This window comes from Dermacentor albipictus, chromosome 9 (genome assembly GCF_038994185.2).
Source record: "Dermacentor albipictus isolate Rhodes 1998 colony chromosome 9, USDA_Dalb.pri_finalv2, whole genome shotgun sequence".
Taxonomy (NCBI): Eukaryota; Metazoa; Arthropoda; class Arachnida; order Ixodida; family Ixodidae; genus Dermacentor; species Dermacentor albipictus.
The window spans coordinates 32,368,159-32,384,102 of NC_091829.1; the positions used below are offsets into that span (position 1 = coordinate 32,368,159).

The 15,944-nt window shown below is 45.6% G+C and overlaps 1 protein-coding gene across 3 annotated transcripts in view; it reads left to right on the plus strand.

The window, feature by feature from the left end:
- Positions 1-12,118, plus strand: part of LOC135912699 (uncharacterized) — a 347,304-nt gene extending 335,186 nt beyond the window's left edge. For 2 of the 3 annotated variants that reach the window (XM_070525684.1, XM_065445214.2), the window contains 4 exons: positions 5,005-5,153; positions 6,152-6,268; positions 10,833-10,934; positions 11,977-12,118. In XM_070525684.1, the coding sequence (XP_070381785.1) occupies positions 5,070-5,153; positions 6,152-6,268; positions 10,833-10,934; positions 11,977-11,985 (312 nt within the window). In that variant the 5' untranslated portion in view covers positions 5,005-5,069 and the 3' untranslated portion in view covers positions 11,986-12,118. Of the gene's footprint in view, positions 1-5,004; positions 5,154-6,141; positions 6,269-10,832; positions 10,935-11,976 lie in introns of all 3 variants that reach the window. The other variant, XR_010567758.2, reaches the window with a different exon arrangement.
- The last annotated feature ends 3,826 nt before the right edge of the window (positions 12,119-15,944 follow it).

Below are 15,944 nucleotides of genomic sequence, written 5' to 3' on the forward strand. Positions count from 1 at the left end.
CACTTGGAGACACATTGGAGGAAAATGTCAGAGTGCGACGTACAAGAAAAAAGCGAAAAAACGAACGCTGTTCAAGGACAGTCAAGGGCTGGCGTTTTCTTGGTCTGTTTTTTATTGTCCCTTTATTTCAACACAAGCGAGATCTTCGAAGTATGATCGATGATATGTAATGTATATCTGTTTGTCTGTTTTTCTTTTTCCTGTGACATATGAGAGGATTGGGGGCAGCATGGGAGCGATATTTTCTAATTTACGCACAAGTAAGCCTGTGCGGGCGTTCCGGGTCAACCTCACGAAACATGAATGTTACAGTGGTACAGTGGTGCGACCAGTAAAATATGAGCTCTTGCACGTTCATCGTTATCCAAGCTCATAGCCGGAATATGTATTGAATGATTGACTTTAAATATAGACAGATTAATTGGCTGAGAGACAGACATAGCTTGATTGATTGACGCGTAGTATCGCCAGGTGACCACTGATCATCGTAGGAATAAAAAGAGCTACAGATGGTTTGGCTGCGCCAACCACGAAATATCGTGCGAAAGCGCACTTTCTTGAACCAAATCAGGCACTTTCTTGCACCAAGTTAGGCGTCGCTAGGCCCTTGTTTAACCGGAGGCTAATTGCATCCTTTCCGGTCACGATGTCGTTGAATTGCTGTTTTCTTGCACACGGGATACGCATGGTCAGCACACTGGATTGCCTAATGCATACAGGTTTACTCGGCGGACACAGGAAGAGGAGGATTGCAGAATTTCACAACGGTCTTTGTTGTTTAAGTTTGCAATCCTTCTCTTCCTCCTCCTCCTGGTCCGCTTAGGAATCGGCCACGGCTTTGATGTCGCCGACGAGATTAGCATTTTGGAAGACGAGATCTATGCAATTCGTCCACGGCGCCGTAACGATATTGTTGTGATTTTCAAGTACCAAGTTTAGGTCGTGTTGCAGCGTGTTTACCAAGTGTGGATGTTTGTAGGGATCATTTTGAGGGAACCCCTCAGTCCTGACATGGATGGCCGCAGTCTCAGACGCCTACCGGAGCAATCCACGCAGGGACGACAGTCAGTCCGTTTGGCAGACGCACGGTTCGAGTTTCACCACAGCGTTGAGAACTTCGGTGGAACTGAGTCTAAGACCGGTCTTGTCGTAGACGGCAACTTCCACACACTTATCGGTCGGAACTCAGCAAGCTCCAGTAACGTAGAGGAATCCCCCCCGAATGTGGAGCGGCTCGTCGGGCTGCATGCCAGTCTCGGTCAATAAAAGTACGTGCATGTTCATTACCAATGGATCGGCACCGATGTCGAAGACGTGAGTTCCGAGCGACCTGACCTTGACGAGAGCCAGCACAAACTCGCTGTCAAGGTCGCGTACATGGGGGCCGTGACGCAGTCCGAGTCCTTGTGCCACCGTCTGTCACACACACAACACGCAAAGCCGAACGGGCTGTCTATGAAGTCGCGCTTGAAGATGGCCGTTGCAGCCGTTGCCAAAGACAGACCTTCCTCGACCATGCGATGCTGCCATGCAACGCCCGCTGCTAGTCGGGCTTGTCGCTGTTCATCGGTGTCGGCAGAGCGCGTGGTAAGCTTCTGTAATCTGTCGTTATCCTATCGCTTCTGTCGTTCCTCGGCAGTTTCAGTGGCACGTTTCAACGCCATGAATTCTCTTCTTTGTTTCTGCTGTTGTTCACCTGAGTGGTTGTGGTGTGTGCCCAAAGTGGTGGATTTGCCATTAATAAGGTGTTTAAATTAGGTGTGCAAAAACAAGGGAATCAACAATTTGAACGTTGGAAAACAGAAAGTAAAATTTTTGAGAGAGGAACAAAATGCAATCAGAAGAAAACGATAGATAAAAAATAATAATAGCTAAATAAACCAATGAGAGAAAAGTATAGTGGGGAAGGGGACAATCAGTGAAGCGTATGATAATCGATTAGATTCAGTCAGGTCATTTTGGATTGCAAAGCAAACATTTCTGTGGCTGAATCGAATAATAGAGACTCCAAAAACAGGATCGCAGGCAACGATAAATCTAGGCCGATATTGCCAAGTGGGATTTCCTCTAAATTGTTTTATCATTACAGAAAAACACCTACAAGACAACAAGAAATGATCTATTGCCACCACTTAGTCACTAAAGTAGCATAATTTTGAGGGTACCAGACCAAACCTGTGTAGATAGAACTTTAACGTAGGTATACGGCAGCGCAGCCTCGTGATGAACACTTCAATTTTTCATGTTTGGCAAAAATCTCTGCCAAAGGCACAGAAAACGTCGGTAATCCATAGAGTCAGTTATTCCTGGGCCTGACGCTGCCTGCATAATGGCACTCTTGCGAAACCTAGCAGCAGTGACATGAGCAGTCACAGTATGACTGTTATGCCTTGGCTGGAGGGCCTGCAATTTAATTTGTAGTTAGGTCTTTATGGTCAGGCACCCAAATTAAACCCGCACTTCTCCAGTATCCAGGTACCAATAAATGAAACGTCCTCAAAACGTAAGAGTCACGAGAAGCAGTAAGGCATGAGCACAGTGATAATGAATCGGTGACTATCACGGCTAATGTAATTGATGGACCTAATTTGCGTAGCACCAGCACCACTGCCATCAAAATGGGGCCAAAAAATGCGGGTATAAAATATGGCAGCTGAAGAGAAAACGTCGAATAAAGAATCGAGAAAGCTACACCAAATCGTTTAAATTTGTACCGCCTTTACCAAAGAAAGCTGGGCTCGTTCATGGGAAAACGCACAAGCACAGATTGTGTGCTTGTGCCTTATTCGCGGCTTCACCACGCATAAGTCAGACAGTTCAACCATTAGTTATATTGGCGTTAACGCACTACGTTAATAAAGGCTACGGTGTACTAACCCTCTATTTCAGGGCAAGGAACATACCTTTTTCAGGTAACCGCTGAGTTTTGAACCTCTGTAGTGAAACTTTTTATTCGTACTGGAATGAAATAGACTCTCAATTTATTCATTTCAATATGTGTGTTTTTTTGCAGCCCGGTTCTGAAACAAAGATATCTGATAGCATTTGTGGCTGTTTATTCGTGTATGTTTGTTTTTAAAAAAAGGAAACAATCGGTATGTTTGGGCCGTTTCTTGCAGAGGGTGCTCGCTAAATGAAGGGTTAAATCACGCGCAGCGGCCGCAAAGAAACAGCCGGGCTGACTTCATATCCACTGCGGGATGACGTCCCCTCCGCGGGTTGCCTACGCCTCAATTCCTATTACCCGCGCTGTTCTCGAATCGTCGGCATTCCGTAAGTCAACGTACCGGGCGCCGGGACGCTACTTAATCGCAACTTCAGCCCGCGCTTGATCGCCGACGCGAGGAAACTCGAATACCAAGGATCATTTTTACCCCCGAACTTCTTCGATCGCCGGAGAGCGTCTCGCTTCGCTGCACACAAGGGTGCGTGTCCAGTGATGGGAATGATCTCAGTCCAAGCGTGCTTGATGTACAGAGTTCCCAGGGTTTCGCAACCGACTCTGCGCTTCGCTGCGTTTCAGGTGTAATTGCGCGCCGTTCGACCGACGCAACACGACTCGGAAAGCCCGACATCGATTGTCACGCGCGCAGCTCTCAGCGCTGCGGTCGGATTCGGCACACGTGCGGGTGCGTCGAACCGGAGCTCTTGTGTGCACAGCCGCGGTTGTGGACACGGTTGAAGAGGGCGCCGCGTTACGCAGTCGAAGGGATGTGCGTTACACGCGTGTGCATTGCTTAACCCTGTGGTGCAACTTCGTTGCGGACGCTTGGAGTCTGAAAACGGAGAAGCATCGTTGCATGATCTGAGACACGCCATTTTGCGAAAGGATAGACAGTTGGGCGAGTTGGTACGGTAGCATGATTTTGGCTTCTAGCGCGAAGTGAAACACGGACACAGAAAGGAGCAGACAGGACGAGCGCTAACTCTCAAATAAATTTTTATTAAAACGAAGAACATATATTTAGGTGATTGCAAAAACCGTGGCATAAGAACATGACAAGGCAAAAAGCATCAGTTAAACATATCAGGGGGTATGGAAGTCAAAGAACAAAAATTACTTCAGATTAGTACACGTATTGCGAAGGTACTGAAATTCGCAATCTAACAGAGACAACGAAGCATGACTGACGCAAGTGTCTCCTAATCTTTTTATGCGGAATGCCTCGATAATTTCCCGCGTGGTTTGGCATCTGTGTCTAGAAAGAATTTTTGTGTCTTCAAAGAAAGGTTTGCAACCACAATCGAAACAATGTGCCGCTAAATGTGATGCATTAGGGTTGTTTAGTGAATGTTTGTGTTCTTTTAGTCTAATGTTAATGCACCTGCCACTCTGTCCAATGTAAGCTTTCCCACACTCGAGTGGAATCTGATAAACTATACCCGTGTTGCAAGGCACTAAAGGGGACACACGCTCCTTTCTGTGTCCGTGTTTCACTTCGCGCTAGAAGCCAAAATCACACACGCCATTTTCCCATTCATTTAACTTCGATTCAGTGCGATTTCTATTTTTAATGTTTCGCCTTACGCGAAGCTGGGTATGCTCGTAGCCCTAGTAATTTGCTGCAGTAAGCTTTTCTACAACCAACTTGGGTTTTCTTCTCCGGGACGTGTGTGTACTGGCACCCACTCCGTCGTCTGTTAGTCGTTACGTGGCCCGACGCAGCAGGATAGTAGACGACCGAGCCAGCAGGACGGAGTGCCAAAACGTCACTGCCACGTGACCATCCTCTGTGACCGGACCCACACTCCTCTCTTGAAACGGGCGTGCTGTGGACAATTTGGTGTTTCAGGCTTTGCTGCTGCGTCAGTGGGTCGCGCAGTAGAACCACACGCATTTTCTCTCCCCTTGCTTCCCGTTTGAGGATAAAGGAGGGCTTCGCGGGGGGGGGGGGGGGGGGCTTCGAGGATAAAGGGGGGGCTTGAGATGGGGGGCTTCGCGTCCCCATCTCTATCACCGTGTTTCTCACTACGCGTACGATGTTTTCTTGTTCTCTTTAACAGTGTCGTGAGCAAACGGCACGAGATCAACCTCATCGTGTCGGCCACCCACCTGTCAAGAGAAGGCGATGCTGGTTGGTTTTTCGTGCATCATCGCCAGGACCAACTTGGGAGGCAGTACGGTGGCCGGCCGTAGTAGCCGGACCATCAAGGTGAGCAAGGTTAAACAGATGCTCTGAAAATTCTTTGGACAGGTAACTTTCAGGACGCGATTAACAGCCCTTGCATTCAAGGGCTTTCTTGAAGCTCTAGTGTTACTGTTATGTTTTGTTGTACTATGTTTTTTTTAACGAAACCCAATTGCCATAGCCCACATCACTGACTAGTCAGTCTCATTTTTTACTACCTATATATTCTACGCCATTTACAGCGACAGGCTTTAGGCCCTTTTACAGCCATGTCACATCTACCTGAAGGAATTCCTTGTCCACGCCACCTGCAATGGATGGATAACATTTCCATTTGTCATGGCGCTCTTTGGCCATACCTGGCCCTTGCGCCGTGAACCGGCACACATCATCATCATGTATTGAACACGTGACTTATTGCATCTTAATATTTCATTTGCATCTCGCTCTACAATGGTAATTGCATAAAAATGATTCCACACCCACTAAACTCGAGTAAATCAACGTTTCTCATAACACTCAGCAATCAAGCGGGAATAATATGCTATTATAAATAAAAAGTATAATTAGCTCAGCCTCAATTATGCTACCTGACTAACCTTATAGCTACAAAAAATGCAAACTGGGTCAATTGGAAGTTATCCACTGGAGAATCGCACGAGCAACACGTTATGAATAAAATAGCAGACGTGCGTTGCCTTATAATTGAAAGCTCAATGAAAAATAGCACGAAAGTATCTGCTTTGATCATAGTACGCGCACGCATTCCAGGCTGCTTTCCAATGAAATTTTTGTTACTCGGATTCGCTGATAAATTGGCTACATTTTGCATTTTGACAGCAGTGAAATCTGTCTTCTCGATGTACTTAATTGCCATGTAATCGCTGTAAAGTACTTTTCTGCATCTACCCACTGTGGCGTCCCTCACATTGCTGGAGCATCTTTGCATCGGCTTTGGCTTTGGTAAGGTCTTCTGACTCTCTGTGTCTCGCTGCCTGCCTTGCGGACCAAGTGTATTGCAGCACTGGCGGCCCGATGTCTTGCTACTTGCCCTACGGACCAACTTGATGTCAGTTCTGGCGGCCTGCTGTCTTCCTGCCCGACATGGAGATATTGTGACTAGCTGTTCTAGCAACCTGGTATGTTCCTGCCCGCTCTACAGACGTGATGGCCAGTTGTATTAGAGTCCTGTTGATTCTGGTCGTGACTTCACCCCCAACCTTCGCTTCCTCCGCGCATTATGCAAATGGGACAACAGCTTATAGCAGTACGCGTAACGAATGAATGCAACGAAATATTTCAATTTATTATCGAGAATCTAGAGAAGCCACGACTTGCTGTATTTCATTGGTTCGCATTCGTATGCTTGCACCCTGAGCTCCTTGTTGGAAACGCTGTGGCTTTTGTTTTCCCAAGTGGGTATTTGTCCTTCCTCAGACAAGCTTTCGCAGCCTTACTGGAGTTTTTCGAATTCAATCACATATATGCAACTATAAGCCGCGTTTCTCTTCAAGTACTTCTTACCTCTTGACGGCCCTTACGCTCGACTCCTTCCCCCTTGTCTCTCACTTCCTTCATTCCCAACTTCCTTTCCCCGTACAGTACTGATCAGGTGACGTCCTAGTGAGAGACGGTTACAGTTCTGCACTTACGTCTTCAAATTTTCTTGTTTCAAACTCACATACCTGACGCTCATTAGACTCACTACTCACTAGACGCTGGTCGGCGACTACTTCAATGAAGGCCACGAAGCAGCCGCACCTGCCAAGACCCACGTCAAGGGCTCCAGCCGAGGTACTGTACCAAGGCACCACGGCCGAGGAACGTGAGAAAATCTGTGGACAGCACTGACGGTGGAAAAAGAAGGCAGACGGCTTCCAAGGCGCCAGTCGCCTCACTGGCACGTAGTGACACAAACTTGATTTTAAAGAAACAACCGAAGAAAAAACACTCGCTCAAATTGCACTGGTATAGAGTGTCCTTCAAGCACTGTGATTTCATTTAACAGGACAACTAAACAGAAACAGGGAGCAAAATTGTACTGGTAGAGTGTTCATCCAGCCCGTTGATTTTATTTATTTGGTGGATGAAGAACGATTACTACAGTGGATGAACTAGGGGCCCAGCTTCCTTTCTTTATACAGCTTTGGTAACCTCTCTAATTTCACTATTTTCCCGTCTTTGGACATTTATTGCTTTTCTCATCCGGACATTTGCGAAAGTTATCAGTAGAAGTGACTGGCTACGTTAGGAAAAAATGTAACCCAGTTGTTTACTGATAAACAAATACCCGCAAGCAGGTACTCTCAAACGCACGAAGCAACATTAAGCTACTACGGTATCTACACGGAAGCATTTCCACCAGTGTTTACTGTTTGAATCTTTCCCTTCTGAGGAACCTCCACTCACTTTAATACGAAACTTTAAGGTATTCCACAAAAAAACAATAGCGAGAAAATGCTCACTTTGCCACTTGCTAGCATTCCCACCTAATTGCAAGAGAAAAGTGGTAGTCACTATAGGGAGTCATTATAGCCCTACGGTCTCAATCGCACTTGTATAGAGTGGTCAAGTGGCCGCCAGCGTCCGTACTAAGTACTTTGAGATAGCTGCAAGGTTCCACTTATGTTTTTCCTATAGCGCATGGACCAAGCATGCGAATTGAGCATGGGCAGCCTCATTTCGTCGTTGGCCTGTATTTACTTTTTTTTTTAGGGAGGAGGGGGGGGGGGGGGCTAAACGATGGCCAAATAGAGAGATTGACCGTTTTCACAGTACAGACCGAACACTTTCAGAGGTTCAAAATGTACATCGAAATCGTCGCTAAGACTTATGGATATACGCCCTTGCTAAGAAAGTAGTATCACGGAAATGAAAATCCGCCATTTCAAGGCAAGACTAAAAACAAGGTAAGTACAAGATCAACCAAAAATAGCGACGGAGACCCGAGCTAACGCGACGCAGACTACAACCACTGTAGAGAGGTAAGACAAATTAGACGAGCCTCCACGATCTCCAAGAACCTGCCGAATCACAGAGAAAGGTAAAAAAAAAAAGCTACGACGTCTCTATACGGCCAATATTCATGAAATTTTACGGCTGGGACCTGGTACTCAGGATATCATGCGCAAGGTGCTCAAGGAGGCCAGGCCGAATGTTTCAACGGATTTATTTATTTATTTATTTATTTATTTATTTATTTATTTATTTATTTATTTATTTATTTATTTATTTATTCAAAATACTCACAGGCTCCAAATTGGAGTATTGTGTGAGGGGGCATGTACAGAAAATGAAGGATACAAAAAAGCAGCTCATGCATCATTATACAATGGCTAACAGTTTCACAGGACGCATTTCAACTCTTGGATACCGGACAACGAAAGGGCGCCTCCACATTGGGGTAACTTAAACCAGCGAACGTAATTGGCTGGCGCATATACCGGGTGTTTCCCGTAACTTGAACCAAGTATTTTAAATAAATGTTAAACTACAGCTGATTAGAACCAACGACATATGATTTGCCGTCATGTGGCGCTCTTTAGAGTATTTTAAACTGTTGACGACTACATCGGTAAAATACAGGTTAGCAATGAAGCAATTAAAGCTGCAAGCATGGGCAGTGAATACTGGTATTCTGGGAAAACTTCAGAATGACTTCAGAATAGGCAGGCGTCTGGATAAGTTATCCTTACTCAGTGCATTGAAATATGAATAGAAAGGAGACAGTCATCATCATCAGCATAATAATAATAATAATAATAATAATAATAGTAATAATAATAATAATCATTTACGTCCACTGTAGGACGAAGGCCTGCAGTGATCTCCAATTACCCCTGTCCTGCGCAAACCTATTACAACTATCGCCCGAGATTTTCCTAATTCCATCGTCCCACCTCGTCTTGTGCCGTCCTCGACTGCGCTTCCCTTTTCTTGGTACCCAATCGGTAACCCGAATGGTCCAACGGTTATTTAATCGTTATATATGGCCTTTTTACACATTGCAGGTGCTTAGACGAGACAACTTAGACCGCAAAATTCTGTGGGATATTCTGGAAGGCTTAGGCGACGATTTTCTATATTTTTTCAGATGAATTTGCCTAGAAAATACCGTTTGCGTTGAATGTGAAAGGATGAGGAGCGAGTAGAAAGCTTATATCAACAAGGAACTGAAGCAAGCTGCCCTGCAAGGACGCTCGTGTACTTAGATTTCGGTGCGCGTTAAATAATCCCAGTAGGCCCAAATAATTCTGGACGTCCCGCGCAATAACGTGCCCAATAATGACATCGCTGTTCTGACACGTAAAACTCCGAAACTTATTTTTCTTTTGCAAGCCTGAACTGTTTGTAAAGGCGTACACAAACCGGAAAAATGGGCCGCTAGTTTCCAGGAGGTCTCCTTCCCAGGCGCGCTGATTGAACCCATGTTGAACACAATCCCAGTGCAGGTGCTCCACAAAAGAAGAAAGAACATCGAGAGACAAAGCACTAAAGTCTGTTAGAGCGAGAACCACAAGAGGCTCCGAGGTACGCGGTGCTTTCTTAGTCTCAACCCTTTGATGCAACAGACAACGAAGCCAGATAAAGCCTAAAGGAATGGTATTGTTACGTCTAATTGAAATGTAGCAGCAAAAGTTGAGTCACTATTAGAATATGCGAAAGAGGATGGAGCCGAAAGTCCGCGCGCTCACGATACATTCATTAAATAACCTGACATTCGCGTTCGGAGGCGCCGCTACTTCCCATTGTCTTTTCCCACCAAAGGTCTGGGCTCCAATGCCGTAATTAACGATATCTTAATTTTGCCTTAACACCAAAGGTCGTGGATTCGACTCCCACCAATGCTCGTGGGTTCAGCCATCAATGGTGCCATCACCAATTTTGGTGACATTGAATTGTGATCTCACCAAAGGTCCAGGATTCGACTCCCACCAAAGGCTGTGGGTTCGAGTGCCCTAGTTAAATTTATCTTAACTTGACACCCAGTAACACCCAACGTCGTTGGTTCGACACCCACCAATGATCGTAGGCTCAACTCCCAGCAATGGTCGTGGGTTTGGCTCCCATTGATTTCGGTGCCAATAAATTTCGGTGCCATAACGCGAGACGGTCAATTTTTCGACAACGCTGGACATGGGATTTTTCGACCCAGAGCAACTGAAGGCTTTCGCGATAATAAGATAATGGAAGTGAAAGTGGACAATTAGGCAACTCGCCGTAGGTCTCTCGCATTACGACTTTCGCATTACGCATGCGGTACTTTATCGATTGAGATAACGCGGCGAGCATCCTCTCGTCCACTTTCTTTGGGTTTTTGTATGGGTGTACAAGGATGGGCCCCGGGAGTGTTACCCGGCGCGTCGCACGGCCAAGGCGACACGTCCACGAGCATATTAATTCCTAGAGTGCAGCTATTTATACACTTCATCGACAACCCTTGACGTGCAGGCTTCTCTTACCTTCAGAAACCTAAGTCTTGCTCACACAATCAGAACCTAGCCTAAAAAATGCGTGCGGCCTTTACGACTTCCAGCAACAATTTATGCTTCTATCTCGCGACAGCGCAGGCAGTCGAAACACGTTCGCAAGATTTGCCCAAGTACTCACCGATGTGCATCGAGCCCAATGCTGCTTAGTAATGACGTTATGTGCACGTGTGCTTACAGTTTCGTTTGACACTGCCTCGCTCCCTCAACACAGGTCCGAGGAGCCCCAGCGTTCCACCAGCCGAGCTCAGTGACACCTCTTTCAAGCAACACTACAAGTGGTGATGTCAACACGTCCGTGGCTTTCACCAGTCACGTAAGTAAAACCGTACTCTTCGTACCTCTGTACTAAAGTGTGTCACATACACAGCAAGAAAAATTACCTGTCGCAGAATTGGCTTTTGTCTGGCTCGAAATGCCGCTGAAAACTTTATTGGTGTCTGCTTCCAGCAGCACATAACTGCCCCTGTGCGCAGTAGGCTGTAGGATTCCGAGATCCCTCAAGGGAAAACTGTTGAATGTAGGCCTGTTTAAAGCCATTTGCAACCCTCATATTCATGAAGCAAGAGCCGCGCCTGGGTATAATAAATACTAGATACAGTAGGCTCCCATCAAAGCTAACACGAAGGAACTTTCACCATCTGCTCGCCGCATGAAAAGTTCGTCTGAACAGAAAGGATCTGCATACAGGTAAGCGCAGTTTCAAGACGCGACAAAAGAAAGACACAGAAGCACAGTACAAGGATATGAACAGCAGAACGCCAAACCACGCAAAGCAACAAATGAAACAGCGCCAAAAGCAAAAGGTAGATATAAAAAAGGAAAGTCAGTTGTTAAATTTTTATGATGCGAGACTTGTTTTAGGAACACTTAGGCTATTCAGTAACTGTTGCTTGCCGGCATCTGACAAACCTGAACGCTGTCACAAAAGCTCAAATCTTACTTAGCTTGCAAAAGGTTTCTTCAGTTTTATTCAGATCTTCGCGACCTCGGGCCACACCTAAGCGTTATTTCTGCATGCATGCGTGCACTGCATCTACCGATACTACTTTTTAATATCATAATTCATTATCGTGAAGCGTAAGCGGTAACACCTGCTCACCGGATTTCCTGATAGTTTATCGGTACTTCCCGGTTTCTCTTTCCCCAGTGTAGTGTGCAAATGGGAGAACGGCCTTTAACACTACGCCGAATGAATGAATGAATGAATGAATGAATGAATGAATGAATGAATGAATGAATGAATGAATGAATGAATGAATGAATGAAACGAAATACCTCACTTTGTTACCTATCGAGACTCTCTAAAGAAGCCCTGACTTGCTGGATTTCGTTAGTTCGCGTACGTATGCTTGCAGCTCAACTAGACGCTGGTTGGCGATCACTTCACGAAGACCACGAAGTAGCAGATCACCGAGGCTCAACTCCGCGCCGATGGTACAGCCGAAGTCATGCAACGAGACACCACGCCCGAGGAACGTCGGGAAATGTGTGGACAGCGCTCGGGGAGGAGAGAGAAGGCAGACAGCGAACAAGGCTCCAGTCACTTCACTGACACGTAGTGACACGATCTTGAATCTATAGAAACAAATAAAGAGATAGCAGTCACTCAAATTGTACTTGTGTGGACTGTCCTTCAAGCACTGTGATTTCATTTAAAAGGACAAATAAAGAGAAGCACGGAGTCAAATTGTACTGGTACAATGTTGTTCCAGCCCGCTGATTTTATTTAATTAGTGGCTGAAGGAGAATTCTTAAAGCGGAGGAACAGAAGGGCCAGCTTCCTTTCTTCTTTTGTGCACTGCTGTAAACTTCACAAATGTTACTATTCTCCCGTCTTTGGGCCTTCTATTTCTTGTCTTTTTCTTGTCCAGAGATTTACGAAAGTTGTCGGTTCAAGTCTCTAGCTGCATTAGGAAGCAATGTAATACAGTAGCTTTTCAATAAACAAATATCCCCAAGCAGGCACTCTTAAACCCACGAAGCAACATTGAGCTACTAACGAATCTCCAGGGAACCATTTCTACCAGTGCTTACTGTTTGAATCTTTCCTTGCTTAGGAACCTCTACTTACGTTCAGACTAAACATTAAAGTATTCCAAAAAGCAACAACGGTGAGAAAATTATCACTTTGCCACTTGCCAACTCTGGTACATAATTGCGAGAGAAAGGGGGGAGCAAGAAAGAACAAGAAGCAGAGTCACTATGATACTACAGTCTGAATCGCACTTGTACAGAGTGGTGGAGTTGCCGGCATCGTCCGCAGTTACTACCATGAGGTAGCTGCAAGGTTTCACTTATGTTCATCTTATAGCGCATGGACCAAGCATGCGAATTGCCCATGCGTAGCCTCGTTGGGGCGTAGCCCTGTGCTTTTTTTTGGTAAGCGACGGCCGATTAGACCAATTGACCACTCTACACAAGTGGGGTTCAGAGTCTCATCACTAAGACTTATGAGCATACGACCTAACTAACAAAGATGTATCGCGGAAACGAAAGCCATCATTTCAATGTAACACTGAAAGCAAGGTAAGTACAAGATCACCCACAAATAGCGATGGACACACGAGCAAGCCCGACGCAGACTGCAACCTCGGTAGAATGGTAAGACAAATTAGGCAAGTCTCCATGATCTTCCAGAAACTGTTGAACGACGGAGAAAGGTAAGAAGAAAAAAGATAGGGCGTCTCTATACGATAAACATTCATGACGGTTGTGCCCTAATACTCGGAATATCATGCACAAGATGCTCAAAGAGTAAGCCGAATGTTGGAAAGAATTTTAGCAGTTTAATAGCAGAGAACAAAATGGCGCCTCCACCATAACGTCACATAAATGAGCGGGTGCTTTTGCTTGACGCATATAGACAAGTTGGGCAGCAGTGTCCTTTGCCACTACAGTATTTGTATGTCAGTTTGTAGTCGAACGTTACCAAACAATTTCAAAGGGTGGTCATGAAAAATTTTAAGGAATGGCTTTGGAAAAAGAAGAAAGTGCCACGTGATAGGCAAGCGGTAGCTTCTGGCCCATCAGAGCATTCCAGAGAGAGTGACATGGGAGTCGCTATAAGAGCTACCACGGGCCATGAAGTTTCCTACAAAACTCGCTACAGGGGAATCTAGAGCTGGTGTATCGTCATCGAAGGTTGACTTGCGGAGATTCGCCCTTCTCCCATTTCCTTCTCTGTCTTTTTTTTTTTTTTTTTGAATGGTGGAGAGTCAGAGGTAATTCATACTCCTGTGTCTGTCCCCACATACCGAATGAGCCGCACTGTTCTTTACGAATAATAGTTTGTTCCAAATTGGCTTGCGAAGTTTGAAATTTAGGGGTCTAGGAAAAATAGGCGTAGGTATATGGAAGCATTCTGAGCGAAGAAAAAGAAACTTTCTTCGCAAGAACTACTGCACCGATTGTAATTTTGTAAGGCCTTCACGCACTTCCAATGGGTTCACTTTCAGCTCGATACAACACCTACTCACGAAATGAAACAAAAACTTGTCCAGAAATGATTGTTTTGGTATCTTGGTCGCTTAATCAAACGCAAAATAATTGATATGAGCCTCTTGGCGATCCTAGCTACGAATTCAGGCCGTGGTCGAGTGGTTTCGACGACCGTTGACCCTGTTCTCAGATAAGGTAAAAGCGGGCTCACTAGTTCGATTCCGGCGCTTTAGTTTTTTTTATTATTACCTTTTTTATGTAGTTCCGTTCATATTTAATTAATGGCCACGCAGGGCAATAGCTGTACCATTACTTTCAGATCAATGATTGCGTAAAGGAGCTACAAAGCCATGCACCAATTCGCCATTTTATACGACTGCTTGAATGTTCACGAAAGTAACGCTCACGATTGTTCTTCCCTTGAACGCACTGGAGCATTATGGTAACAAAATCTGAAGCCCCTCAGTGCGCATGATGTTCCATTCTTTTAAACTTGGCGCCAATGTTCCTTCTGTCTTTCTTTCTCATGCTCCCGCCGGACGTGTTCCTATTTTCTCCTTCCTATTGGACTAGACTGGTCACGTGACGTAGCACCCCCTTCACACCCGATTTACGGCATGTAGTACGACGAATCATGCCCACGCATTGTAAAGCTGCGCAGCGCCCACAACCGGAGAGGCGATTATAAAAAACAGAAAGGAAGTTGCGGCGACACGTGACGTAAGGTGTAGTCCAATAGGAAGGAGGCGAACGGGAAGGCAAGCTCCGAGGAAAGCAGAAAGACGGGGAAAAGGTTTGACGGCGCGAAACTTTAAACGGTAGCGCCCCTTATACAGTGCGATGCTTATCTTTCGCGAAATCAAGCCTCAAAATTTTTTCCCATGGTCTGTACTGTAGTGAAGCCGACTACTTGCAGTATCTTGTCTTGCAGTGAAGCCGATGCGTAATATTAAAGGTACGTACTTGCACTGTTTATTAACATACAAAAATGAAATAAAAGAGAGGGAGAGCGGGAAATTACCGCAGACCACGATAATCATCTACCGTATGGCTGGCGACACTTGGACGACTGTCGCCAGAGTGGGCGACAGAGGTGTGAAATAATGGTGATAAGGAGGCTAGCAGAGGTAATCTACATATTCATTAGGAGGCTTACCTTTCGACAAATCTGGCCTAAATTTTTTGTCCGAAGTTTGTGCTGTAGTGAAGACGACTCCTTGTGGGGTCTTGTCTTGCAGTGAAGCCAGTGTACGTAGTGAAAGTGTACGTAGTTGTATCATTTATAAAAATATAAAAATAAGATAAAAGGGAGGTAGTGCAGAAAATTACTGCAGGCCCCGCTGTAATCATCTATCGCGAGGCTACCGACAAATGAACGACTCTCACCAGAGTGGGTCATAGAGGTGTAAAATAAATTGGTATAGAGGATAGCAGAGAGGACATACTTAGTCACTGCGAGGCTTTGCTTTTGGCCAAACTGGTTTAACTGCTTTTCTCACGGTATGTGCTGTGGTGAAGCCCACTACTTGCAGTGTCTCGCTTGCGGTGTAGCCGGTGGGTAGTCCCGGTGACCAGCACGACTCTGCGCATCTCGTTGGCGATTCTCGTGCATTCACTTCTACGTATGCTGCGTGTTTGCCTCTTCTTTCCGCCAGTTCTCGTTCTCACGCCGACATCGATAGCAAGGCAGGGAACGGAAGTGGCTAATATTCAAAATGCGCAGAAGTGCCTGTGTACTGCTTTCCTGTCCCTATCCATAATCGAACTCGCTTTCCTGACACACACAATACACACACGCAAACACGCACACACACAGGCAGAGGTACTTTATTCTACCTCTATTAGATCACTGCCCACTTCATGTGTTAAGCCCAAGGCAGCTGTC